Source organism: Oenanthe melanoleuca, chromosome 22 (genome assembly GCF_029582105.1).
Source record: "Oenanthe melanoleuca isolate GR-GAL-2019-014 chromosome 22, OMel1.0, whole genome shotgun sequence".
NCBI classification, from domain to species: Eukaryota; Metazoa; Chordata; class Aves; order Passeriformes; family Muscicapidae; genus Oenanthe; species Oenanthe melanoleuca.
This window is the reverse complement of record NC_079355.1, coordinates 988,638-1,014,424: the sequence shown is the minus strand read 5'-3', so window position 1 is coordinate 1,014,424 and position 25,787 is coordinate 988,638. Positions and strand designations below refer to the sequence as shown.

At 60.5% G+C, this 25,787-nt stretch overlaps 1 protein-coding gene across 2 annotated transcripts in view; it reads right to left on the bottom strand.

Moving 5' to 3' along the window:
- TET3 (tet methylcytosine dioxygenase 3) overlaps window positions 1-22,068 on the bottom strand; it is a 28,999-nt gene extending 6,931 nt beyond the window's left edge. For both annotated transcript variants that reach the window (XR_008842040.1, XM_056508577.1), the window contains exons 1-9: window positions 21,865-22,068; window positions 5,557-7,774; window positions 4,155-4,245; window positions 3,297-3,390; window positions 2,736-2,944; window positions 1,475-1,625; window positions 1,068-1,157; window positions 828-965; window positions 162-498 (exon numbers count right to left, since the gene is read on the bottom strand). Coding sequence is in view for 1 of the 2 variants with exons in the window: in XM_056508577.1 (XP_056364552.1) it covers window positions 162-498; window positions 828-965; window positions 1,068-1,157; window positions 1,475-1,625; window positions 2,736-2,944; window positions 3,297-3,390; window positions 4,155-4,245; window positions 5,557-7,729 (3,283 nt within the window). In the remaining variant the exon portion in view is untranslated. The remainder of the gene's footprint in view (window positions 1-161; window positions 499-827; window positions 966-1,067; window positions 1,158-1,474; window positions 1,626-2,735; window positions 2,945-3,296; window positions 3,391-4,154; window positions 4,246-5,556; window positions 7,775-21,864) is intronic.
- Between the last annotated feature and the right edge of the window lie 3,719 nt (window positions 22,069-25,787).

Genomic DNA, 25,787 nt, shown 5'->3' with positions numbered 1-25,787 from the left:
CGCACTGGCATCGATTCACACCTTCGTGAAAACCCAGGTGGCACAGAGGTGCCATCCAGCACCACAACACAGCAGCCCAAGAAAGTGCCCAACCCAACCCCATCCCCTCATGCGCTTTCCGGGCGGCTCAGGGCGGCAGGACCTCACCCTGCCCCCGTTACCTGCATTTGGCTGGAGCGTGGGCAGCTCGAGCGCTTCCTGCTTGATCTTCTCTGGGGTCATCAGCTTCTCTTTCTGCAGCTTCTTCCTCTCGGCAGCAGCTCTCCTGGCTTCCAGCTGCCGCTGCCGGCAGGACTTGGCGGGCTCAGGCAGCTTGCGGACCTCGCGGGGGAAGGACGTGAGCACCTGGATGGCCCCGCTGCCCACCTTGGCGTTCTGGTTCTCCTCGCTGCCAAACTCATCCGTGCTGGACATCTTGTAGAGGGGGAGGACGTGCAGCTGCTCATCTTCAGGAATTTTCCCCACCACACGATTGTCTTCCTTCGTCAGCGTGCAGACCTGGCCAGAGCAGGCTGTCAGTGGGATGCTGATGGATGTGGCTCGTGCTGGACAAGCCAAACCTCCCCACACTGATGTGAAGCCACAACCAGCCTGGTATCCCCCAGCATGCTCTGGTCCCCATCCGCTATTTGGAAACCTCCCATGGGGTTTGGGTAGGACAAAATTAGGTGCTGGTCCCTGTTAGACCTGAGCAGCTCATGTGAGATGTGTCCACATCAAAGACCTGGAGTCATGCAGATGGGACAAGTGGGGATGGAGCCAATCAAACAGGAGCATCCCAAATTAGGGGAGAGCACCTCAAAAAGCTCTGCCTGGCAGCTGCTTACCACGGTGCAGCCGTTGTAGAGGTTATGCTGGTCCTTGTGAGCGTGAGCACAGAAGTCCATGCACGCTGTCACCCCCGAGAACGGCCTCCCCTCCTTCAAGCCCAGCCGGCAGTCGATGGCTACATCCTCATTGGTGACCTGTGGAAGGAGGAGCTGGTTACCCAAAATCCCCCAACACCACCACCCTGCACCCATTCCAGCTGTGTGGCCACCGCTGCCAAGGGATGGGATGACCAGGACCTGGTTTTGGTAGGCTTGCGGCGCCAGCCTCTTGTAAAGCGGAGCAACCTCGGTGGCCAAGTCCTGAAAGCTTCTCCGGAGCAGCTCTTCCTGTGGTAGGGAAAAGAGGAGGATGTTACCCAGGGGCTTCAGAGCCCACAGACACCACACCCAGTACTTCCCACCATATCCATGGCACAAAGCACGTGGCTTAAATTCCTCGTGTGGATTTGTCAGTTCAACCTCCAACCTCATTGTCTGTTGTGCTTTCACTTGCTCAACCCTCTGACTCTTCCCTGGGATTTCTACAGAGGCCCCATTCTCTTCCTCATCTCCCTAGTCCATAATAAATCCCACAAGGAATCCTATTTTCAAAATCCTGAGAGGAAAGGAGCTCCAAACCACCCTGCTCCACCTGCATCACCCACCTCTTTGGGATTGTCTCCCACCAGCCTGAACTTGCGGGGAGTTTTGCTGCGGGCGTATTTGCAGCCGTTGAAGTACATGCTCCAGGAGCAGCCGAAGGAGAAGGAAGCGCCGCAGGTGTTGGGGTCCTTGCCCTGGCACGCACAGGTCCGGCTGCGGGGGGACACGGAGCAGGAGCGTCAGCCGCCGGTGCCGGCAGCTCCGGGAGCGGGAGGGAGCCCCACACCCCGTTCCTGCATCCCACTGCTGCATCCCATTGCTGCAACCCACTGCTGCATCCCATTGCTGCATCCCATTGCAACATCCCATTGCTGCATCCCACTGCTGCATCCCATTGCTACATCCCTTTGCTGCATCCTGTTCCTGCATCCCACTGCTACATCCCACTGCTGCATCCCACTGCTGCATCCCATTCCTACATGCCATTGCTGCATCCCATTCCTACATGCCATTGCTGCATCCCATTCCTACATGCCATTGCTGCATCCCACTGCTGCATCCCACTGCTGCATCCCATTGCTGCATCCCATTGCTGCATCCCACTGCTGCATCCCATTGCTACATCCCACTGCTGCATCCCACTGCTGCATCCCACTGCTGCATCCCACTGCTGCATCCCATTGCTACATCCCACTGCTGCATCCCACTGCTGCATCCCACTGCTGCATCCCACTGCTGCATCCCATCGCTATATCACATTGCTGCATCCAATTGCTGCATCCTGTTCCTGCATCCCATTGCTGCATCCCGTTCCTACATCCCATTGCTGCATCCCATTCCCACATCCCATTCCTACCTCCAACTGCTGCATCCCGTTCCTACACCCCATCCCTGCATCCTGTTCCTGAATCCCATTGCTGCATCCCGTTCCTGCATCCCATTCCTACATCCCATTGCTGTATCCCATTCCTGCATCTCGTTCCCATATCCCATTCTTACATCCCGTTTCCACATCCCATTGCTGCATCCCATTCGTACATCCCATTCCCACATCTTGTTCCCAAATCCCATCGCTGCATCTTGCTCCCACATCACATTCCTACATCCCTTTCCCATGCCTTATTCTGTATCCCATTCTCACATCCCAATCTCACATCCCATCCCCACATCCCATTCCCACATCCCATTCCCACACCCCATATCCCCGCCCCATGTCCCCGCCCCGTGTCCCCACCCCGTGTCCCCGCCCGGCCGTGCTGTGCTGTGCCGTGCTGTGCTGTGCCGTGCTGTGCTGTGCTGTGCCGTGCTGGCAGTGGGACTCACTCGTCGTTGAGGCCGCAGCGGCGGCTGGTGGGGTTGCCGTACTTGGTGAGGGTGTCGGTGAGCTCCTGGTACAGCGTGTCCCCCAGCGTGCGGGGGATGCCCTCCCAGGCCAGGATGAGGATGATGATGACGGCGTTCTGGCAGTGGTGGCCGGCCCGGTGCCGCACCAGGCACAGCAGCTTCTCCTCCTGGTTGTGTCTGCGGATCACCTGCGAAACAGAGGGGCCAAGTCAGAGGAACCAACAAACACCTCCCGGGGTGGGGGGATCCCACAGGTGGGTGCTGGATGTGCTGGATGCCTTCCCCAGAGCCCTGTGGGGTGTGTGGGGGCAGAGCTGGGCGTGTCCCATGGCTGCATTCACCCTGTGGGCTTTGGGAGGCTGGGGGAGCTGCTGGAACTGCACAGGCCGAGGGTGGGAAGCCCCAAGGAGTTTCCCTCACTTCCTCCTTTCCAGCCCTCCCCTGCCCACTGTGACCACACCAGCAGGGGAACTCCTGCTCCCCAGGACGGAGGGGACGAGCTCAGGGAGGCTGCAGGGGGGACGAGAGGCACTCACTCACCCACTTGGCGATGGGGCAGCCCCGGGAGCTCTTGCCCTCCTTGCCCGTGTAGATGACCTTCTCAATGCGGATGGCCTTGCCCTTCTCGCCGTACCTGCCGGGGGGGCACGGCCGTCACCCCACTGCCCCCACATGGCTGAGAGCCCCACTCGCCTTCACGGGCCCCACCCACTCCCAGGAGCCCCCCTCATCCTCAGGAGCCCCCACTCATCCTTAGGAGACCCCCCCTCATCCTCACAAACACCCAATTCCCTGACAGGACCCCACTTGCTCTCCAAGCCTCCCTCTCTTGATGGGACCCTGCTCGCCTGACAGGATCTCACTCACCCTGACAGGACCCCATTCACCTGACAGGACCCTATTCACCTGACAGGAGTCTATTCACCTGACAGGACCCTGTACACCCTGATAGGACCTCACTCGCCCTCTCAAGCCCCCAGTGCCCTGAAAGGACCCCACTCACCCTGACAGGACCCCACTCACCCTGACAGGACTCCAGTGCCCTGCCAGGATCCTGCTCACCCTGAAAGGACCTCACTCACCCTGACAGGACCCCATTCACCTGACAGGACCCTATTCACCTGACAGGACTCTATTCACCTGACAGGATCCCGCTCACCCTGCCAAGACCTCACTCACCCTGCCAGGACCCCAGTGCCCTGCCAGGACCCCGCTCACCCTGCCAGGACCCCAGTGCCCTGCCAGGACCCCAGTGCCCTGCCAGGACCCCAGTGCCCTGCCAGGACCCCGCTCACCCTGACAGGACCCCAGTGCCCTGACAGGACCCCAGTGCCCTGCCAGGACCCCAGTGCCCTGCCAGGACCCAGCCCCGTGCTGGCCCGTGTGAGGGGCTCTTACCGCTCCTCCATGAGCTCCCGGATGGAGGCCACGGTGGGCCCCGAGCCCAGGTGGGTGTAGTACGGCCCCTCATCCTTCTCCACGATTTGCTCTGCAGAGACGGGAGAGGGGAACAGAGATTTTGGGATCTGCACCTTTGCCAGCTGCCCCAAAAGATTCCAAACACCCCAGGAAGTTACTGCTGCCTGCTTCAGCCTTTTCCCAGAGGATTTGGGGATGCTCATGGGATGCCCTGAGCTGGCTGAGCCTGTGTGAGGAATGAGCTTGGGAGAGAGGCAGAAGGATGAGGGGACTACAGGAGAAGGATTTGGGCTACAGGAGAAGGATTTGGGCTATGGGAGAAGGATGCTGAGGTTTCAGGAGGACCCTGGGGCTATGAAATAGTGATGCTGGGGCTACTGGAAGACACTGGGGCAGTGGGAGGATCCTGAGGCTTCAGGAGAAGGATGGTGGAGCTACGGGAAAAGAGTGTTCAAAACACAGGAGGAGCATGCTGGATTCTGGAGCTTCAGAATAAGGACACTGGAGCTACAGGAGGACCTTAGAGTTACAGGAGACAGATGCTGGAGCTGCAGGAGGATCCTGGGGCTGCAAGGAGAGGATCCTGGGGCTTCAGGAGAAGGACACTGCCACCAACACACAACAAACCCCCGGGGGCTTTCAGGGCACAAAGGAGCCGGTGTGGGGAGCAATGGATGCCCCAGGGCACAAAGGAGCCCCAGGATTCTGCGTGCGGCACCAAGGCCAGGACTGCTCTGTCTTTGCATCCCTCTGCTCTTCACTGCCCTGATTTTCATTCCCCTCATGTCCAGCTGGCTGGGAGCCAGGCCGAGGAGAAAGCCGGGCTCAGCTGGGCTGCAGCTGTCCAGACAGGGATCAATACGGGACGCGTGGAAAAGGCTCATTTTATTACAGCCTCCAACAGCACCCAGCCCAATAAAGCACTGGCTCCTGCTGCATTTCTTTCTCCCACGGAAAGAGGAAACAGAGAAGTGGAAGGAGGGGAAACCCCCTTCTCCCAGCCCCTAAACAAATCTTTTCCTGGCAGATTGGGTTCGAGCAGCTTTAGGAAAGCTTTCCCTCCTCTCTATGGAGTTTGGGCTCATTCCGGTTGCCATTTACAAGCAAATAAATTAATAATCATAAATCCCACTAATAAAGTGCAGCTTGTGCTTAGCCCAGAGCCTATAGAGCTCCAGAGTTTGGTGCCTTAGAGCACCTGGGGGGTCAGAAAGAACCCCCACATCTGATGCCACAGCACTGGGGTTTCCCCACGTGAGTGCCTTACCTCCCCAGAACCCGGGGCTTTGCTGGTGCCACGGCTTCACTCCAGCACCCACCCAGGCCAATCCCACCCTGCAAAGCCACCTCCTCACCACCCCCAGCACGGCTGCTCGCTCACCAACACAGTCACAGGTGGGGAATTCTGCCTGTGCCCTCTTGGCCGGGGTGTCCAGGAGGCTTTTGGTCGGCGTGTCCAGGTATTTCAGCGGAGATTCCAAAAAGCCGCTCAGGGTGGGTGTCAGCGGCACCTCGTCCTTGGTGGGTGTTCTGTCGGCGTTGTCCGCGTCCGGGTTTTGGCTTTCCTCAGAGTAAAAACACGTGGTGGACACCACGGTGATAGCACCAGAAGACTCGATTTTGATCTGTTTGGGGGAGCGGGCAGTGAAGGGCTGCTCTGACAGCAGCGCCTTCCCTGGAGAGACGCTTTTGGGTCCGGCCTGGGGAGCGCCGCTCGCAGCCGGGGCGGCGGTGGCGGCGGTGGCGGTGGCAGTGGCGGGGGGGGACCCTTGCAGGGCTGGTGCTGGTCCCCCCGGCAGCTCGGCAGCCCCAGGCGTCTCGGGAGGCGGCAAGTTGAAATTCTCCCCAAACTCGGCTTCAAATTGTCGGATGAGCTCTTCCAACTTGTCATCCACCATGATGGGAGCTGAGGTGGCCGGCGGGGGGGCAGCCGGCGCTTCCTCCGAGCCAGCCGAGCCCGCCGGCGCCGAGTGAATTTGGGGGCCCCCGCCGGGGGCACCCCTTTCCTGAGAGTCGGAAGCCGGGGGGACGCCGTCCAGGGGGTTTGGTGGCGGGGGGCATGCGGCGGGCAGGGGTAGTGCAAGAGGCTGGTGCGGGAAGGCCGGCGGCGGCAGTTCCGTTTGCATCTCTTCGGCGGGGGGTTCGGCGGGGGGTTCGGCGGGCGCCCGAAACCCCTCCAGGCTGATCTGCCAGAGGGGAGGGAAGAGCGGCTGCGAGTCCTTCTGCTTCGCCTTCTTGATCTGCACTTGCTTGCGGAGAGGTTTGGCCGGCGGGGGCTTTTCGGGCGGCGTTTTCTTCTTCTTCTCTTTGGGCTGCTTTTCGAAGGGCTTGGGGGGCGCGGCCGGGGCGCTGGGAGCCCACCAGCCGCTCGGCCGGTCCGGGGGCGGTGCCGCCGCCGCCAGGCTTTGCTCGAGGAAGAGGCTGCGCTTGTGGTGGAGATGCTGCTGCAGGACCAGCTGCGTTTTCTTGTGCAGGTCGGGCTCCGGCGATGCCGGCGGCAAGCGGGGGCCGCCCGGTGCTTCTTTGCTGGGTGCTCGCTCGGGGGGTTCTGTTTTGGGGGCTGCCACTTTGCCGCTCGTCGCTTCGGGTCTCTTGAAAGCCGCCTTGATGTAGTCGTCAGCGTTACCCAGCAGCTGCTCCAGCTCTGCCATGGGGTCTCCAGCCCCCGCTGCCCCCTCGGCCTCCAGCCCCCAAGTGTTTGCGAAGTTGCCCCGCGGAGGCGCCGCGCCGAAAAATGGCTCAGGTGCCGCTCCCGGCTCCGGAGGGTACCGGGGCTCATCCCCTCGCTGCCACGCGGCCCCCGGCGGGCCGAGGGGGCCGGGGCCGAAGGGGATGGCGGGGGGTGGCGGCGGCGGGGGCTGCCCATCGCCCGCGGGCTGGGGCAGAGCGGCCGAGAGCTGCGTGAGGGCTTCGATGGCTATGGCGGTCTGCAGGCTGATGTTCTTCTCCTTGGCGATGGTCAGTGCGCTCTGGGAAAAGGGGAGGCCGTCGGGCGGGCACGGCTCGGCAGCCTCAGGCACCGGCTGGGGGTCGATAGCACCTTCTGGGGGAGGAGGCGGGGGGATGGCGGCGGCGCGGGACCGAGGGGACGCCAGCTCTTCTCCGAGAGCTGTCTTGATCTTCTGCTCCAGCCATTCCAGGTAGTCGGGGCACTCGGGGCCGTCGCAGTTGCAGTTGGGGGGCTTCACACCGTGCTTGGCCAAAGCCAGGGCGGCCTTGAGGGCGTGCAGGTCCTCTCCCCGTGGCACCCCGTCCGCCGTGCCCAGCCCGCCCCGGCTCATCTCCGAGTCGAACTTCTCGTACAGCAGCGACGGCGACCCCGGCGGCGGGAGCCGGTAGGAGGAAACGGCTTCGGCCACCGCTGAAAAGGCCACGAGGTTCCGGACGTCTTCCAAGTGGGCTTTGCCAGCGGCGGGCGGCTGGCCCGGCGACCACCCGCTGGGCTCCATCAGCACGGGACCCCCCGCCTCCGGCCGGCCCCCATTCACCAGGCTCAGCCCGCTGCCCTCGTTCAGCCGCCTTTCTTCCACATAATTAATTGGCCCTTCTTCCATTTGGCTTCTGCTGGGTCCATCAACCGCGTCGCCCGCCGAACCTGTCTGTGAAGAGGGACAGAGAAGAGACATGAGAATCCCCACGTGCCGGCGCCCCCAACCGTATTTTTTCCCCTCCGTTTCCTTTAGTTCCCCTTTCCCCGTCTCATTTTCTGACCGGGAGAGAGGGATGAAGACGCAGACGACCCACGCGAGAAACTGATCGCCGCTGGCAAAGCCACGCGGGCTCTGCCCGGCTGAGCGAGGAGCAGCTCGGCTCGGAAGGCGGCCCCGTGCCACCCACGTCCCCACCCCGCCACTCGCTTTCGAAACTGCTCACGGGATTTCCATCACCCGCCGAGCGCGACACGCACGGGCTGGGACAGGGAGGGTGTCCCTGGCTGCGGTGACACAGTTTACCCCCAGTGAAGGAAGCAGCACGAGGAGGAGAGGGGGGGATTTTTGGAGCTGTGCCATGAGCCAACATCCTGGCCGGGAGCAGCCAGGGAGCCGCGGCACGGCAGGAAGCCGCCGAGTTGGCTACGCCGGTGCCAGGGGCTGCTTTCACCTCAAATAACCCGGCGGCTGTATCAACACGGCTGCCCGGCAGCGCCGGGGCCCTGCCAGGGACACACCAAAGCCACCACAGCCACCCGGCCACGCCAGCGCCAGGCGGTGGCACCCAGGGAGCCCAAAGCCCCAGCTCTGGGCTGGACATCCCGACTAAGACCCTCCAAAGGGTTCTGTCAGGGATGGAGGGGGGTCTTTGTGTTCTCTGAGTGCTGTCCCACCTCGGCACTGAGGATTTCGGGCCGTTTGCCGATAACCAGGGGGAGCTTCCGGCAAGCTAAAAATACAGCAAAGTTCACTGGAAAAAGCGTGCCAAAGCAAGCAGAGGCTGTGGGCAGAGTTTCCTGCCTCTGGACGGCGGCTCGTGGGAAGGATCAGCCGCTCAGATTCGTGGGGAGACCCGAAATACAAAGTTACTGCTCCGAGTGAAGCCGGTGTTCAAAGTGCTCGTGAGTGGCTGTTTTAACCCTTCAGGCACCACGGAGTCCTTCACTCTCGGCGCTGAGAGCGTGAGCAGAGCCACGCTGGAGAGATAAGAAGGCTGCTGACTCCGGCGAAACCTCGGAGGAACCACTCCCAGCACGACTCTTTCCAAAAAAACCTTTTTCCCCAGCGGTGAAAACACCCAGGGGAGCACGGTGCGATCGCTGCGGCATCACCCCGGTGCTCCGTGGGTTTGTAGAGGGGCTCCGGTGCCTCCGGGGCATCCGCGGAGCGATGGGACCAGTCCGGCAGGTCTGGGGAGAAAGCGATTGCCCCGCAGCCCGGGCAGGGTGGGGACAGCACGCCTCCGCTCTCCTTTGCAAACCCGGCCTCGCCCGTCCTTCCTACGCCGTCACCTTCCTCCTCCTCCTCCTCCTGCTGCTGCCCGACCAAAGGGGATTTTCCCAAGCGCCGGGGAGATAAACACCCTGACCCCACCTCAAGGGTTCCGCGGGACACGCTGGTGCCCCCAAAGTGTCGCAGCGGTGATGCCAGCCCGGGGAAATGATGGCAAACCTGTTTTGCTCCGTGTGGGGAGAGGCCCCAAGGGTTGCCCCAGGGAGGAACCTGCAGGGAAAGGACAGGGGAAGCCCCAGAAAACAGCCGCAGGGCCGGGGAGGCACCTTGGGCTGCTCCATCCCATAAACTGGGTTATGGAACCAGGCTGGGAATGTAGGAAAATAGCCCATCGTGTGAACTGAAGGATGGAGGAAACATCCCCCACTGCTCCTAAAGGGTTAATCCGAAACCCACAACCTTCCCCAAATCAGTGGAGGAAGAAAACTTCACACACACACAAACTCACACACACATACATATATATATATAACTTTTTTTTTCCCCTGGCTCTCCCATCCACCTCCTTTTGTTCCTGGCCCCTGTTGGCTGGGAGATGGAAAGACCTCGCAGCTTCTCCCCCAAAATCAACTCTGGCTGCACCCGCAGCAATCCCCCCGTCTCTGCCGTGGGCACAAATTCTTCCGCCCTCAGCCTATTTTCCTCGGAAAAATTGCCGCCTGCCCAAATCTCCCGGACCTCCTTCCATTTACCCCGGGAAAGGAGAAAAGCTGGGGAGAGGAGGCAATGGGGGAGGGGAAGAAATAAATTAAAATAAAGAGAAAACCAAGCGATATGGTTCGGGTTACATGCCCTGCACATCCCCTTCTGCATCCTCCGGTCGCTATAAAAGGGGACAAAATCCCCGCGAGGACAAAAACTTAATTTTTTTGTTAATCCGTTTTTCCTCCTTTTTTTTTTTTTTTTTTTTTTTTTTTTTAAAAATCTGCCCCCCTCATCCCCTAGTTTAAATGCCTTAAACACAGCGAAGGAAAGGAGGGGGGAAAAAAATAAATAAAAAACAACAAAAACCACAGAGGCTTGGAGCGTTTCCAGCCTGGGCTGCGCTCCCTGGGAATAGTCCGGAGCCGTTTGTGAGGCTGCGAGCGCCGGGGAGCGCGGCGGGGGCGCGGTGCCGGATTCGGGGACGGCACTTACGTGTGCAGGGCAGGGAGGAGAAGCGGCGGCACCGTCCGGGCCAGGAGAGACCGAGCGGGAGCCCCGGGAGCCCCGGGAGCCCCGGCCCTCCCCGCCCCCTGCCAAAGCAGCTGCAGGAGCCATTAGTGCCGGCGCCGCGCGCACGTACGGACCGGCCGGCGGACGGACGGACGGACGGACGGACGGATGGATGAACGGATGGACAGACGGACGGATGGACAGTGGAGGCACCACCCCGGCCCCGCCGCCCGCCGGCCTTGGCCGGGCCCCGAGAGCCGCCTCGACCCCCACGGGAGCACGGGGGGGACCCGGCGGGGAGGAGCGGCCACAGCTCCGGCTGCTGGGGCAGGAGCAGCGGCCCGAGGGATCCCCTGCCCTAGAGATCCACTGCCCTAGAGATCCACTGCCCTAGAGATCCCCTGACCTAGAGATCCACCCTCCTAGAGATCCCCTGCCCTAGAGATCCCCTGCCCTAGAAATCCACTGTCCTAGAGATCCCCTGCCCTAGAGATCCACCGTCCTAGAGATCCCCCGTCCTAGAGATCCACCGTCCTAGAGATCCCCCCTACTAGAGAACAACTGCCCTAGAGATCCACCGTCCTAGAGATCCCCTGCCCTAGAGATCCCCTGCCCTAGAGATCCCCTGCCCTAGAGATCCACTGCCCTAGAGATCCCACCTGTCCTAGAGTCCCCCGTCCTAGAGATCCACCGTCCTAGAGATCCCCTGCCCTAGAGATCCACCGTCCTAGAGATCCCCTGTCCTAGAGATCCACTGCCCTAGAGATCCCCTGTCCTAGAGATCCATTGTCCTAGAGATCCCCTGCCCTAGAGATCCCTCTGCCCTAGAGATCCCCTGCCCTAGAGATCCACCTGTCCTAGAGATCCACTGCCCTAGAGATCCACTGTCCTAGAGATCCACTGTCCTAGAGATCCATTGTCCTAGAGATCCACTGCCCTAGAGATCCACTGCCCTAGAGATCCACTGCCCTTAAGATCCATTGCCCTAAAACTGCCCCAGAGATCCACTGCCTGATAGATCCACTGCCCTTGAGATCCACTGCCCTAGAACTGCCCCAGAGATCCACTTCCCCAGAGATCACTCTGCCCCAGAGATCCACTGCCCTATGTCCTGCTCCCCTGTAGATCCTACTGCCCTACAGATCCCCGTGCCCTACAGGTCCTGCTCCCCTATACATCCTGAGACCCGTATATCCATCCATCCCATATATCCACCCACCCTATATAACCTATACAACCAAGAACCTTTATGTCCAGCAAACTTATACATCCAGTGGCCCTATATAATCATCTCACATCTCCACCAACCTGCAAATCCAGCAGTTCAGACATCCAGCACCTTAAATATTCCACAATCCTACATGTCCAGCAACCCTAGATATCCAAGTCCAATAGACCCAAGCATGGGACCAACACTTCCAACAATCCTATATGGCCAGCAGTCCATATAGTCCATATCCAGCAACCTTATCTATGCATCATCCCTATATATCCATCAGCCCTATAAAATCAGCAATCTTGCACATCCAGCAACCCAATATATCCAGCAACACAGATATTCCACAATCCCATACACCCACCATCCCTAAACAACCAGCAACCCTAAATTTCTGAGTCCTATATACCCAGCAACCCTATATATCCAGTGTCCTATACATCCAACATCCCCTGCATGGCCAGGAACCCGGATACTCCACAGTGCTATACAGCCAAATCCCAAAGCAGCCTCAAACTGACCCAAAAACAAGGGACAAGCTGGGTCCCCAGTAGGACAGACAGACAATCTGTCCATCCATCCATCCATCCATCCATCCATCCGTCCGTCCGTCCGTCCATCCTCCTTACAGCCTGAGTTCCAAACTCGCTTTTCCCCCGTTATTTTTCCCCTTTTTCACTTTTTCAAATTATTCCTTTCAACCCTTTGCTGGTACAAAAACCAAACAAAACCCACCCAAAACCAGTAAGGAATGGATTTTAAATCCCTCATCCTCCCAAAATACCTGGTCACCCACACCAGGGCCCCAAAGATTCCCTAAAATAAGTATTTTGGGAGTTTGTTAAACCTGTCTCCAAATGGGTCAGAACGGAGCAACTCGGCACATACGCTTGACATCATCGCACTGCACAAACCACACAATTGGAATAAAAGTGGCGAATCTGGGGGGCAGAGGAGGGGGGAGGAAGCTCGGTGGGAATGCTGAGCCCCTCCCAGGCGCAGCGGGGTGGCTGTGGGGGCACCGTGTGCCGGGGCTGCGGCGGGGGCACGGCCGGGAGCCGCGGAGGTCACGGGAGCCGCTGCCAGCCGGCGGCACGGGCCAGCCAAGAGGGAGCTTGGCTGCCGGCCCCGCGCCGGTGGAGCCCGGCCAGCCCCGGCACTCGCATTGTGGTTTTCCTCCTCTGGCAACAGCCCCGGGGATCCTCCGTTGGGATGGTGGCTTGGGGGCACCGCTGGGGGAAGCCCTGAGCATCCCTGAGCGGCACAACCCTTGTGCCAGGGACGGGAGTGCTGCTGGAAACACAGGATGCTCCTGGGGAGCACCGTTCTGCACCGCTGGACCCCAAGGGATGGGAAAGCCCTTCCCGCTCCCAAGCCAGCCACAGCCCCCAGCTGCCAGCGGGAGGCAGGCTGGAAGAGGAGCAGATGACCTAAATCCAACTGGATGCCCCTGAAAAGGGAAATCCAAGGAAATGTGGGAAGGCCAAGTGCCGAGTGAGAGCGGTGAGAGCCCCCAGCTCCCCCCGGCTCCCTCCGGCTGGGGTACCCACGGTGCCGCTGCCTCCCGCCGCCTCTCCCGCCGTGTTTTCCAAGCTGTTTCCATGGCCCCGGCTGACCCCAGCGCTGGGGCTGAGCTGCTCACTCCTGTCCTCATTTAGCCCCAAGAAAAGCCGGAATAACGGCAATGCCGAGGGAGCTGAGCTGATTTGCGCTGCGGGAAGCCCGGCTCCGCTTTGCTCCAGGTCCCTGGAGCTCTTTTGGGGTGCCCCATGACCACCACCCCTCTCTGAATAGTGCTGGAGCAACAATTCCACCCTCTTTTCCTCCTTTTTGGGGTATGATGGGCTGGTTGAATGTGTTATAGTCCCACTCCCAGCTCCTGCACCAGCATCACACCAGTACCGGGGGCTTCTGAGGGAGATGGAGGATTTTTACAAGGTGGAAAAAAAAATTTGTTCCCACCTCCAACCGCCTCGCTTCCTCCAAGAAAAGTACTTTCCCTTTTGGAAGGGATGCTTGAGGTGGGAATGTTTGAGGTCGGGATGGTTGGGGAATGGATGCTTAGGGTGGGAATATTCAAAAGTGTGGATGTTTGGGGTTGGGGTGTTCAGGGAGAGGATTTCTGGGATCAGGAATGCCCAGCAAAGGGATGTCTGAAGCAGGAATGCTCAATGAAGGCTTGGGGTTGGAATGTTGGAGGGGGGGATACTTGGAGTGAAGATCTTGGGGTCAGAACACGAGGGGCAGGAACATCTGGAGCAGGGACATGAAGCAGGGACACTTGGGGCAGGGACACAGAGCAGAGACACTCAGGACAGGGACATGGAACAGGGACAAGCGGGGACACAGAGCAGGGACACTCAGGGCAGGGACACAAAGCAGGGACATGGAGCAGGGAGACAGAGCAGGGACATGGAGCAGGGACACTCAGGCCAGGGACACTTGGGGCAGGGACACAGAGAAGGGACACAGAGTAGGGACACTCGGGCTAGGGACATGGAGCAGCGACACAGAGCAGGGACACAGAGAGCAGGGACACTCAGGGCAGGGACACAAAGCAGGGACATGGAGCAGGGACATGGAGCAGGGACACTCGGGCTAGGGACACAGAGCAGGGACACAGAGCAGGGACACACAGAGCAGGGACACTCAGGGCAGGGACACTCGGGCTAGGGACATGGAGCAGGGACACAGAGCAGGGACACAGAGAGCAGGGACACTCAGGGCAGGGACATTCAGGGCAGGGACACTCGGGCTAGGGACACACAGGGCAGGGACATGGAGCAGGGAACTCAGGGCAGGGACACAGAGCAGGGAAACTCAGGTCAGGGACACACAGAGCAGGGACACGGCAGGGACACTCGGGGACGCTCAGCACCGCGGACAGGCGAGCGCTGCCCCAGCAGCCGCTCCCAGCGGAGCTCCCTCCCGCTGCAGCAGGTTTTGGGAAGCCGCAGCCGCGGCCAAGCCACGGGTGCGTTCCCCCCGCGCTGCTCCTGCCCAGCCGGGAGCCGCCAGCTGGCGCGGCCACGGGAAAGGCTTGGCACGGCACGGAGCCCCGGCACGGAGAGGGCTGAGCTCTTGAAAGGGAAAAGAAGGAGGGAGGAAAAAAAAAAAAAACCAAAAAAACCCCACGGGACTATTTTTGTTTCAACACAGCTGGCTCCCCTCGTGCCGGCTCCCACATTGGCACCGGGGCCGGCTTGGCAAGGCTGAATCACCGTGCCTGCTCCGTCTGGGGAAGGGAAAGGAGGGATGGGGAGGAAGGGGAAGAGGAAGGGGAGAAAGGGAAGAGGAAGGAGGGGAAGAAGGGAAATAGAAAGGGAAGGAGGCAGAGGAAGGGAAAGAGGAAGGAGAAGAGGGAAGTGGAAGAAGAATAAGGGGAAGGAGATTAAAGCAAAGAGGAAGGAGATAAGGGAAAGGAGATGAAGGGAAAGGAGAAAGGCAAGGTGAAGGATAAGGGAAAGAAGGGGATGGGGAAAAAGAGGATAGGGAAGGAGAATAAGGGAATTAAGAGAAATGGGGAGAAAGGTGAAAAAGGGAAGGAAGGGGAAAAAGCAATGGAAGAAAAGGGGTGGGCAAAGAGGGGAAGCAGAGATAGAAAAGGAGGATGGGGATGGGGAGGAAGGGAAACAAGGGGAAGAACGGAAAAGGGACAGGCAGGAAGGGGATAGGGGTGGAGAAGGAAGAGGACACGCATGGGAAGGAAGTGGAAGTGCATGTTCCATGTGGGAAAGGCCTCTCCTTACCCCTCACCCGGCCCAACTGCATTTCCCATCCCACTGCAGCCCAATTTTCCAGCCCCACTGCCAGCATTCCCCACAGGACCAGGCTCCATCCCTTCCCGCCACTCCAGCCCCCACAGCCCCCGTGCACTGCAAACCGAGAGGAGGAAAGCCAGATTTTGAGGAGCAAGGAGGAAAGGTTTTCCACAGCCATGCACTGACCAAACCGCACCTCAGTTTTTGAGGCTTTGCCCCCCACTTTGAACAGAGGAGATCCCCAGGTGCAAATCAGGGATGTGCCAGCCAGCAGCCACGGGTGCTTGGCTCCCCTCCAGCTCATCTCCATCCCCTCATACCTGGGGGATGCTGCCGTGCCCCCCCTCCCCGGGACGTGGGGCTCCTCACGCCGCCGCACAGCACGACCTTCAGCAGAGGAGGAGGAGGAGGAGGAGAACCGTGTGTGCTGCCACCTCCCACCCGGCAAGCACGGGCAAGTCGGCGGCGCGACGGCCGGCGGGCAGGAGCCGGGAGATGAGTGGGAGTCGGGCCCTGCCCCAGCTGGGAGCAGGGAAAACGCCGCCCCTGCCAAACCTGCAGCTGGTTTCGCCGCCACGATCCGTTTCCCGTGGGGAAAAGCATCTCGTGGCAGGTGGGAGACGGGACCCCTTTGGATGAAATCCCTTTCCCAAAGCTGGAGGAAGGTGCACGGCGAGGAAAACGTGCTGGCAGCACGGATGCTGGCTCGGCGTCAGCAAACTGCAGAGCGCTGTACAAAGAAGTCCCTTTTTCTACCCAAAAATTTCAAGCTCGCCCGCTATCCTACCGCCTCCCCGGGGGCCGGGGCCGCTGAGTCAGCACCGGCACTGCTGAGTCACCAGAGCCACCTCAGCCGATGAGCTCAGCGCGGGGGTTTGGCATCTCCACGCTCACCGCCACTGCCGGGCCCCCAGGAGGCTTTTGCCAGAACCTCTGCCAACATTTTGGGGTCTCACCAGCTTTTTCTCACCCATCCCCAAAACCACACCGACCGGCATTGCCTTAAATCCAACACGACAGAAACAAAACCAACAAAGGGTGAGGGAAGCCAGTGACGTTTCAACTTCCCACCCTCCAAGCAGCTCCGTGGTCCTCTCCACAAACACCTCACCACAGACCACCCACGAGCCGCGATGGCAGCCACCGCCGCCACCCACACCCTCCCCGTCCTGCTCGCCAAAAGTGGAAACGGCAATGGTGAAACAACAGAAAAACAAAGTCTGGTTTTGCTTTTTTTCCCTCCCCTCGCTGGGGTCAGCAGCACCACGGGGGAAAGCGCCGACGCCGCCTCCGGCTTCCCCGGCCTCGGTGGCGGTGACGGGGTTGATGACTCACGGGGAAGGAGGGGGGCAAGCGCCGCGTGCTCGGGGCCCTCATGTTTGTAAACCTAAAAAAAGCCATGTGCGGGCAGGCAGCGTGCTCTGTGCTCCGTGCTCTGGGCTCCGTGCTTCGGGCTCCGTGCTCCGCGCTCCGTGCTCCGTGCTTCGGGCTCCGTGCTTCGGGCTCCGGGCTCCGTGCTCCGGGCTCTGGGCTCCGTGCTCCGTGCTCCGGGCTCCGTGCTTCGGGCTCCGTGCTCCGCGCTCCGTGCTTCGGGCTCCGGGCTCCGGGCTCCGTGCTTCGGGCTCCGTGCTCCGCGCTCCGTGCTTCGGGCTTCGAGCTCCGTGCTCCGCGCTCTGTGCTCCGTGCTCCGTGCTCTGGGCTCCGTGCTCCGTGCTCTGGGCTCCGTGCTCCGTGCTCCGTGCTCTGGGCTCCGTGCTCCGTGCTCCGTGCTCCGGGCTCCGTGCTTCGGGCTCCGTGCTCCGTGCTCCGTGCTCTGGGCTCCGTGCTTCGGGCTCCGTGCTTCGGGCTCCGTGCTCTGTGCTCCGTGCTTCGGGCTCCGTGCTCCGTGCTCCGTGCTCCGTGCTCTGGGCTCCGTGCTTCGGGCTCCGTGCTCCGTGCTCCGTGCTCTGGGCTCCGTGCTTCGGGCTCCGTGCTCCGGGCTCCGTGCTCTGGGCTCCGTGCTCCGCGCTCCGTGCTCTGGGCTCCGTGCTCCGTGCTCTGGGCTCCGTGCTCTGGGCTCCGTGCTCCGTGCTCTGGGCTCCGTGCTACGTGCTCTGGGCTCCGTGCTTCGGGCTCCGTGCTCCGTGCTTCGGGCTCCGTGCTTCGGGCTCCGGGCTCTGGGCTCCGGGCTCCGTGCTCCGGGCTCCGTGCTTCGGGCTCCGTGCTCTGGGCTCCGTGCTCCGTGCTCCGCGCTCCGTGCTCTGGGCTCCGTGCTCCGTGCTCCGCGCTCCGTGCTCCGCGCTCCGTGCTCCGGGCTCCGTGCTCCGTGCTCCGTGCTCCGTGCTCCGTGCTCTGTGCTCCGTGCTCTGGGCTCCGTGCTCTGTGCTCCGTGCTCTGGGCTCCGTGCTCCGTGCTCTGGGCTCCGTGCTCCGGCCGGCGGCTGATCCGCAGGGGAGGCAGCGTGATCCCAGTGTGAGCCCAGAGTGATCCCAGTGTGAGCCCAGAGTGATCCCAGCGCGATCCCAGTATGATCCAGAGGTGAGGCAGTGTGATCCCCGTGTGATATCAGTGTGAGCCCCCTGTGATTCCAGTGTGATCCCAGTTGATCTCAGTATGATCCCAGTGTGATTCCAGTATGATCCAGGGAAGAGGCAGTGCGATCCCAGCGGGATCCCAGTATGATCCCAGTGTGATCCCCGTGTGACCTCAGTGTGATCCCAGAGCGATCCCAATGCGATCTCAGTGTGATTCCAGTGCGATCCGGAGGGCAGGCAATGTGATCCCACTTTGAGTCCAGAGTGATCTCAGTATGATCCAGAGGATAAGCAGCGTGCTCCCAGTGTGATCCCAGCGTGCTCCCAGTGTGATTTAGAGGACAGGAAGTGTGTTCCCAGTGCAATCCCAGTGTGATCCATAGGGCAGGCACAACGCTCCCAATGTGCTCCAGAGGACAGGCAGGATGCTCCCAGTGTGCTCCCAGTGCACTCCCACTGTGCCCCAGTGCACTCGCAGTATGCCCCAGTGCACTCGCAGTGCATTCCCAGTGCTCCAACACCAACCATCCCAACCAGGGAGGCTCATGGAGGCACCTGGCACAGCTGCGAGAAGCCAGAGCTGCCACCAGGGCTGGTGCAGCCACAGCATTAATTAAGTACCAGGGCTTTAATTGCAACGGCGTTAATTGGCGCGGATTTAGGCACCTGAGCTTTAACTGCAGAGGCTTCAATGCAACGGCCCTAAGTGCAGAGGCTTTAATTGTAACACCCCCGGGTTCCTCAGAGGCTCAGGGTCTTTGGAGCCCCTCACTCTGTCGCTCCTCATCCTGCTCCCCACTCCCTGCTCCATCCCAGCACGGCGGGCTGCAGCTCTGGGATGTTCCTCCATCCCTTCCAGCTGTGTTGAGCGGGGCTGTGCCACCAGCCCTGCAGTGACAAACCCTCCGGCCACCCCACGGCGTCCCCAGCCTCCGCACTGACAACTGCAGCATTTACAACTTGCTCCCAATCCTTTTTTTTTTTTTTTAACAGCGTTTTCAGGGCTCGGGGGGGGTTCAGAATTTTTTTTTTCTCCTCATTTGGCTGCGATGGGAACTGCAGGCTCAGGAGCTCGTGGTCCCCAGCTCCCCCTCTTCGACAGCAAAATCTCATTTAATCAAAAGATGCTGCGACTGGATGTGCAGAAGCACTTCACTCTCGCTCTCTTTTTTCCCCCTTAAGAACTGCCATTTTAGCTGTAGCAAACAAACACGCTGCATTGTCCCCGCGACACCGCTGCCTCCGACAGCCCTGCCTGCAAACCCAGGCCACCCTGCCACCCAGGAAAAGGGGATTTTGGCCCCGGGACAGAGGAGAAAACTGGGGCTGAGCTGTGTTTGCGGGGCTGGCAGTGGTGTGGCGGGCAGATGTGGAGCGGGGACAGAGCCGATCGCAGCTGTTTCACCTCCAGCCTCTTCCCGTTTCATTTCATCTCCCCTTGGATGCTGGCCCGGGGAGCGGGGGATAAATAAAAAAAGCTCTTTCATCCTCAGAAATGGTCTGGCACCCTTTTACACAGAGCTCAAAGCACCGAGATTAAAGCTCTGGCAGAGGAGGGAGCAGGGGGGTGTCCCCAGGAGGGATCTGGGGGCATCTCTCTCATCCCTGTCCGCAGTGGGGACAGCGAGGGGACAGGGACAGTGGGTTTGGCGCTGGCTCCTTCATTACCTCCCCTTGAGAGGACTCCCCGAGCACACGTGGAGCGAGGGACACGGCGGGGACAGGGAATGGGGACCCACAGCAACAGGGACAGGGAAAGCTGGCACATGCTGGCACTGAGGACCCCAGTGTCACGGGAACAAGGGAGCCCAGCACAGGCAGGAAGAGCACTGGGACCCCAGGGGAACAGGAATGGGGACAAGGGAGCCCTGTCCACGCAGGGGAGGGACTGGGGACACCAAAGGTTTGGGAATGGGGAGAAGGAACTCTTGTGCATGCAGGTAGAGGACTTGGGACCCTGATGGAATCGGAATGGGGACAAGGGACCCTGCACATGCAGGCAGGGGACTGGGGACCCCAGTGGCATTGGAATGGGGACAAGGGACCCTGCACATGCAGGCAGGGGATTGGGGACCCCAGTGGCATTGGAATGGGGACAAGGGACCCTGCACATGCAAGGAAGGGATTAGGAATGCCAGTGCTGCAGAAACGGGGAGCGGGGACCCAAGTGTGCACAGGTGGGGGACAAGGGACACGGCTGCCATAGCCATGGGGACACTGGAGCACACAAGCAGGGCACCAAGGATCCTGATGCAGCGGGGATAGGGACTGGGAAAGTCCCACAGGGAACCCCAGTGCTATGGGGACAGGGACACACACTGCCACAGGGACAGGGGACCCTGGCAGATGCAGGCAGGGGACTGAACACGCCGATGTCACACGGATGGGGACCAGGGATCCCAGCACACACAGGCAAAGGACCACGGACCCCGATCCTGTGGGAATGGAGACTGGGAACACTGGTACATGCAGGAAAGAGTCTGAATATCCCAACGGCACGGAGACAGGGACCAGGCACCCCAGCACATGCAGACAGGGCACCGGGGACCTCATGAGAGCAAGAACTGGGGTCAGCAGCACATGCAGGAAAGGGACTGGGGACCTTGATGGCACGGGGACAGGCACTGGGGACTTGAGCACATGCAGGCAGGGGACTGGAGACTCCAGTGCCATGGAGACAGCTCACTCCCAGTGTGCCAGAACCAGCGACACCCCAGCAGGGGCTTTTTGGGACGCAGACCCAAAGCACAACCATGTATCCCAGAGCCATTGTGACAGCACTTTGCCATCCCCATTCCCAGCTGGGCCAGCAAAGCCCCTCAAAGGAAAGGCCAAAATGCTGGGGACACGCACATTTTGCCTTCCCCAGCTCCGGAGCCACCTTCCCCCTTAATTACCTGCGAAAAAGAGTCCATGTCGGGCAATCCGAAAAAAACAAACCTCGTCAGCGCTAACGAGGTGCCAAAGGCCAAGACCGAGACTCGTTTATGGGGCCACCGTAACAACCTGCGAGGACTCTGCTCCGGCGTGCCCAGCCCTTCCCAGCATGATGCAACCTCTCACCGCATCCCGGCACCCAGAACGGCGCCGAACCCACCGCCCCGGCACCTGCCACCGGTTCTATCTATGATTCCCTTTTTTTTTTTTTTTTTTTTTTTTTTCCTTTTTGCACAGCACCCGCCGCTCCGGAGGCAGCTCCGGCGTTGGCGGGCGCACGCGCCGGGTGCGAGATCCGGAGCATCCCCATCCCTGCGAAAACACGTGCTGCCAAAAGCCGCTCGCCGCCGACTCCCGAACTTCGGGGCGGCCGCACGCGCGGTTTTTGGCAACGCTCTGCCCCTGACCTCGGCGACGTCCCTCGGAGCCACCAGCATCCGCAGCCGCTCGGGTGCCAAAACTGCCAAACCGCGCCGCTCCTGGCACCGGGATCACCAAAACCGCCGCCTGGGCGGGCGAGTGAGACCCCCCTGAGGAGGAGCAGCTGGTTTTTTGTGCCCACCTCCATCACCGTGACGAAAAGCGGGGGGTGCCCGCGCCGGACCCCGGGGCCTCGTCACGGCGAGGGATGACAGCTGCCACCGGCCGGGTGACGTCACGGTGACGTCACGGCGGGGAGCCTCATCGCCCTTGTTCGCATCACCCCGCCGCACCTCTGAGCTCAGCACATTTCGGGGACGGCCGGGATGAGTTCATGCAAATAGTGATTAATAAAGGCGGAAAGCACACGGGGGAATAACGATGTGGGGCGGCGGGGGGGCGGGGGGTGGACCTCAGGCTTTATCGCCCTGCCAACCTTATCCACACCCCCCCCCTTCACCCTCCCCACCCCCCAACGAAGCGATGCTGGAGGGAAAGGAAAGGGATAAAAGAAGGAAAACAGCCACAAAACGGGGGCGGTGGCGCGGGGCGTGTGTCCCTCCCCAGGCCTCGCCGCTTTGTCCTCACGGCCCCGCGGGGCCGCCAGCACCGGGGGTGGGGGGGGGGGGGGCTTTAACCTCTCCCGCACCGCCCCGCAAACCCCGGAGGGATTGTTTGTTTTTTTTAGGGGGGGTTTTCGGGGGTGCAGAGGGAGTGTTTTGAGGGGGGAAGGGGTGCGCTTACCTCGCCGCTGCCCCGCGCTGCCCCCGCAGCCCCCGCCGGCCCCGCACGGCGCCGGCCCTCAGGAGGAAGCCATCTTGTCTCCCTCTCCTCCGCGCTCCCTCACCGCCGCCCCGCTGCAGCCGGGGGGGGGGGAATGAGCGCCGCATCCCTGCTCCCCCCCTCTCCTCCTCCTCCTCTTCTTCCCTCCTTCCTCCTCCTCCTTCCTCCTCCTCTTCCTTCCTTCCTTCCTCCTCCTCCTCCTCCTCCTTTCCCCCCCACGCGCAGCCCCCCCCCTTCCCCACGCAGTGGCACCGCCCGCCCGCTCCCTGCGCTGCGCAGGAGCGGGGACATGAGGGGGACACGGGGGGGGGGCGGGCGCGGGGAGGGGGCAGAGGGGACCCCCAAAGGCGGGAACTGCGGGCTCGTGGGCGCGGGAAACTGAGGCAGCAGAGCGGGGGGGGAGCGGCCGAAGGACCCCCGGGGACACGGGGGACACTGGGGGACACGGGGGGGGACACGGGGGGGATGCGGGGAGAAACACGGGGGACACGGGAGAGGGGACACGGGGACACTGTGGGAAACGTGAGGGAGACGGGAGAGGGGACACAGGGAGATACAGGGAGAAACACAGGGGACACGGGAGAGGGGACATGGGGACACTGTGGGAAACGTGAGGGACACGGGAGGGGGGACACTGGAGAAACACGGGGGACACTGGGGGGATGCGGGGAGAAACACGGGGGACACGGGAGAGGGGACACTGTGGGAAACGTGGGGGGCACGGGAGAGGGGACACAGGGAGATACAGGGAGAAACGCAGGGGACACGGGAGAGGGGACACGGGGACACTGGGGGACACAGGAGAAGGGACACTGGGGGACACTGGGGGACACAGGAGAAGGGACACTGGGGGACACTGGGGGACACGGGAGGGGGGACACTGAAGAAACACGGGTGACACGAGAGGACACTGTGGCGGGGAAAGTGGGGCCACACAGCAGGGACACAGCGAGGGACAGAGGGATTTGGGGACACGAGGGGGGACACAAAGGGGGTGCAGGTGAGGCACAGAGGACACACAAGGGGGACGTGGACAGGGACACAGACACGCGAGGCCACAACCCCAAAATGGGGTCACAGAACCCCCAAACCCTGGTCATTGTGTCATTGTCCCCCCAGGACACTGAGGCATCAGCCCACACGGGGGATGGAGCAGCCAAAAACCCGGAGAGCAGCTGCAGGAGCTCCCAAAACGCTCTTCATACCCCTCCCTCCGATTTTCTCCTGCCATTAAACCCCTGGCAACCTTCTTAATGTTTTTTGGGTACATTAATTTGATTGGGTTAATTTCGGAACATTTATCCTTTGGGGCCGTCATGAACTTGGGGACACCATTAATTTGGGGACACCACTAATTTGGGTCCCTGAATTAATCTGGGGACATCAGACCTTCGAAAGATTTAAATCCTCCTCCAAAAACATGCACATTGCCCCATTCATTGCCCTTCCTTCCCCAAAATCCAGGCCCTGCTGAAGAAAGAGGGGAATTGAGGGAGTTGTCCCGTGGGAATTGGACGGCCAAAGGGTTAAGGTGGGGCTGGATCCTTGAAAAAGTTCTGGAGGAACTCAGCTCCTGGAGGAACCGGCAGGTCCCCCTGTGATGCACAGAAGTATTTTGGGGGGAGCACGAGACAGAGAAAGGAAAAAAGAGAGCAATGAGAGGGAATTCCCGCAAAAATTCTCCATCCGAGCTTGGAGGTGACGCTCCTGGAAGAGTTTCCCAAGCCGATTTCTCGGCTGAATCACCAGCAGAACAGCCACAAACTCAAAATTCCCAAAGGTTTCCCTAGAAAAGTGCTTTTCACCGGGTTCTGAGGACCCATAAAATGCCCACTGGGTTGGATAAACCCGAATCCAGGTGGAAGAGCAAGCACAGACCTGACATCCCCATCCCAGCAACATTCCCTGGAGCAATATTCCCTTTTTCTCCCCCGAAAAGGCCACGCGTGAGCCAAGAGCCCGCCGGGACCCGACCTTTGCTCCGAGAGCTGCGACTCCCACGGGAATAAATGGGATCAACTGGTGCAGGGAACTGGTTTTCCACCAAATTTCCAGCCTGGCACGGCGGCTCCCCGGTTTGCAAACCCCTTTTGCCCGGCCTGGCTCGGCTCTGCCGCCAAGAACTCGCTGCAAAAAGCGCGGCGGGGATTTAATTCCGACAGACGCCTCTTCCCTCCCGTCCTCCTCCTCCTCCTCCGCTCCAGCATCCATCGGATTCGCTCCCGAGCCCTTGGAGCTGCTCACATCACAAATATTTCCATTTTCCAGGCACGGACACGGTGAGAATCGCCCCGGATCACCCGGGGACAGCCCCCAGCAGGCGGGTGACTCCTGCAGGTGACACCGAATGAAAACGAGCCAAACCCAGCCCGTCCTTCACCCCATCCATCAGCCCGATGCTGCTTTTGGAGATGTCGGACACGTTTTGGGGCGATTTCACGCTGGCAGAAAAAAAAATATATTTAAAAAAAAAAAAAAATCCCACCTCAACGCTCCAGGGAAAGCCTCGGAGATGGACAAATTTAGTAACTTTTATTAGTAATGCTTTAAATGAGATTATCCCTAATCGCCAGCGCTCGGCCTCGAGCCTGGCTGCCAAATTCAGTTAGGGGCTCTCGTTTCGAGGATGAACGGGAATTTTCGAGCGCCGGGAATGCCCCAGGGACACCTTGAGCTGCGCCACGTCCCAGAACCGCAAAACCAAAGCGGATTTGGGGGCCTGGTGTGCCCATTCCTGCTGGGAACGGGGTTTTCTGTGGGGGTTATCCAGGGTTTGCTCGCCGAAGCTGAGCGGGACGGGTCGGAGCATCCTTCTCTCAGTTGGAGCGGACACGGGAGTGTTCCGCGCTAATGAGCGGCTGCCCAAGACGTTGATTAGTTATGCAAATGAGAGGGAAAGACACCCAGAGCCGCCTGGGAAGGCAGGAGAGGGTCTGAGAGCCGCGAGGAATAATTTGCCTTTATGGTTTATGAATGTGCCTCTCCAAAACTGAAGAAGAAGTAGGAACTGAGGAAGAAATCAGAATTTTCCTGCGCAGGCTGTTGCTTCCGATTTGCTTTTAAAACAGCCTCCAGAGGCATCCTGACATTTTACTGGCTTATCCCGGATTTCCAGGGTGACCATGCAGTTCTCAAGGCAGGGCTAGAGCATCTCCAAAGTGAGAAGGATGCACCGACGGAGTGTCCCGGCTGTCGTTTGTGGCAAGGGGAATCCGTATTTACTGATTTGCCTCTGAAAAAGGTTCTGTAGGCTTTCAGCTCTGCGGAGAAGTGTGAGGAGAGGAGCTAAACCTTGACCTCTGCTATCTTCCTCCTCTTCCTCCTCCTCTTCAAACCCTCAGGGATGGGGACGCAGCAGGAAATCAGCCCCCAGGGGACCAGCAGGAGCTCCCGGCTGAGCTGCGAGGGCAGAGCCGGCTCCGCCGGGCCGGCCCGAGCTGGAGGAACTGGTGGAACTGGTGCTGGCTGCCCGGGCGGCTGCGGCTGCCAAAGCACCCCGGGAGAGACGCCGGGACGTGGGAATTGCGGCACACCCAGGCCCGGATCCCCCCTCTGCCCACCCTGCCCCCAGCAGCATCCTAACAACAACAAAAAAAAAAAAAAAAATCATTTTGTCACCCCTACCCTGCCTGGAAAAGCGCCGGGGACAATCCCTTCGCCGCCAGTTCTCGGTTTTCACCGGCGTTGTGCCAAGGGCAAAGTCCTTCCCCCGCCTCGCCAAACCACCTGTGCCAACCCCCCACCACCCCATCCCACCCTTTCCATATTCCAAGGGAAAAACCAGCTGGATACAACTCAGAGGCGCAGGGCAGCCGCTCACCCCCGATACCACAAAAAAAGAAGTAAAGCAGTGCCAATCATTTTCTTTTTGGCGGAGGGGAAAG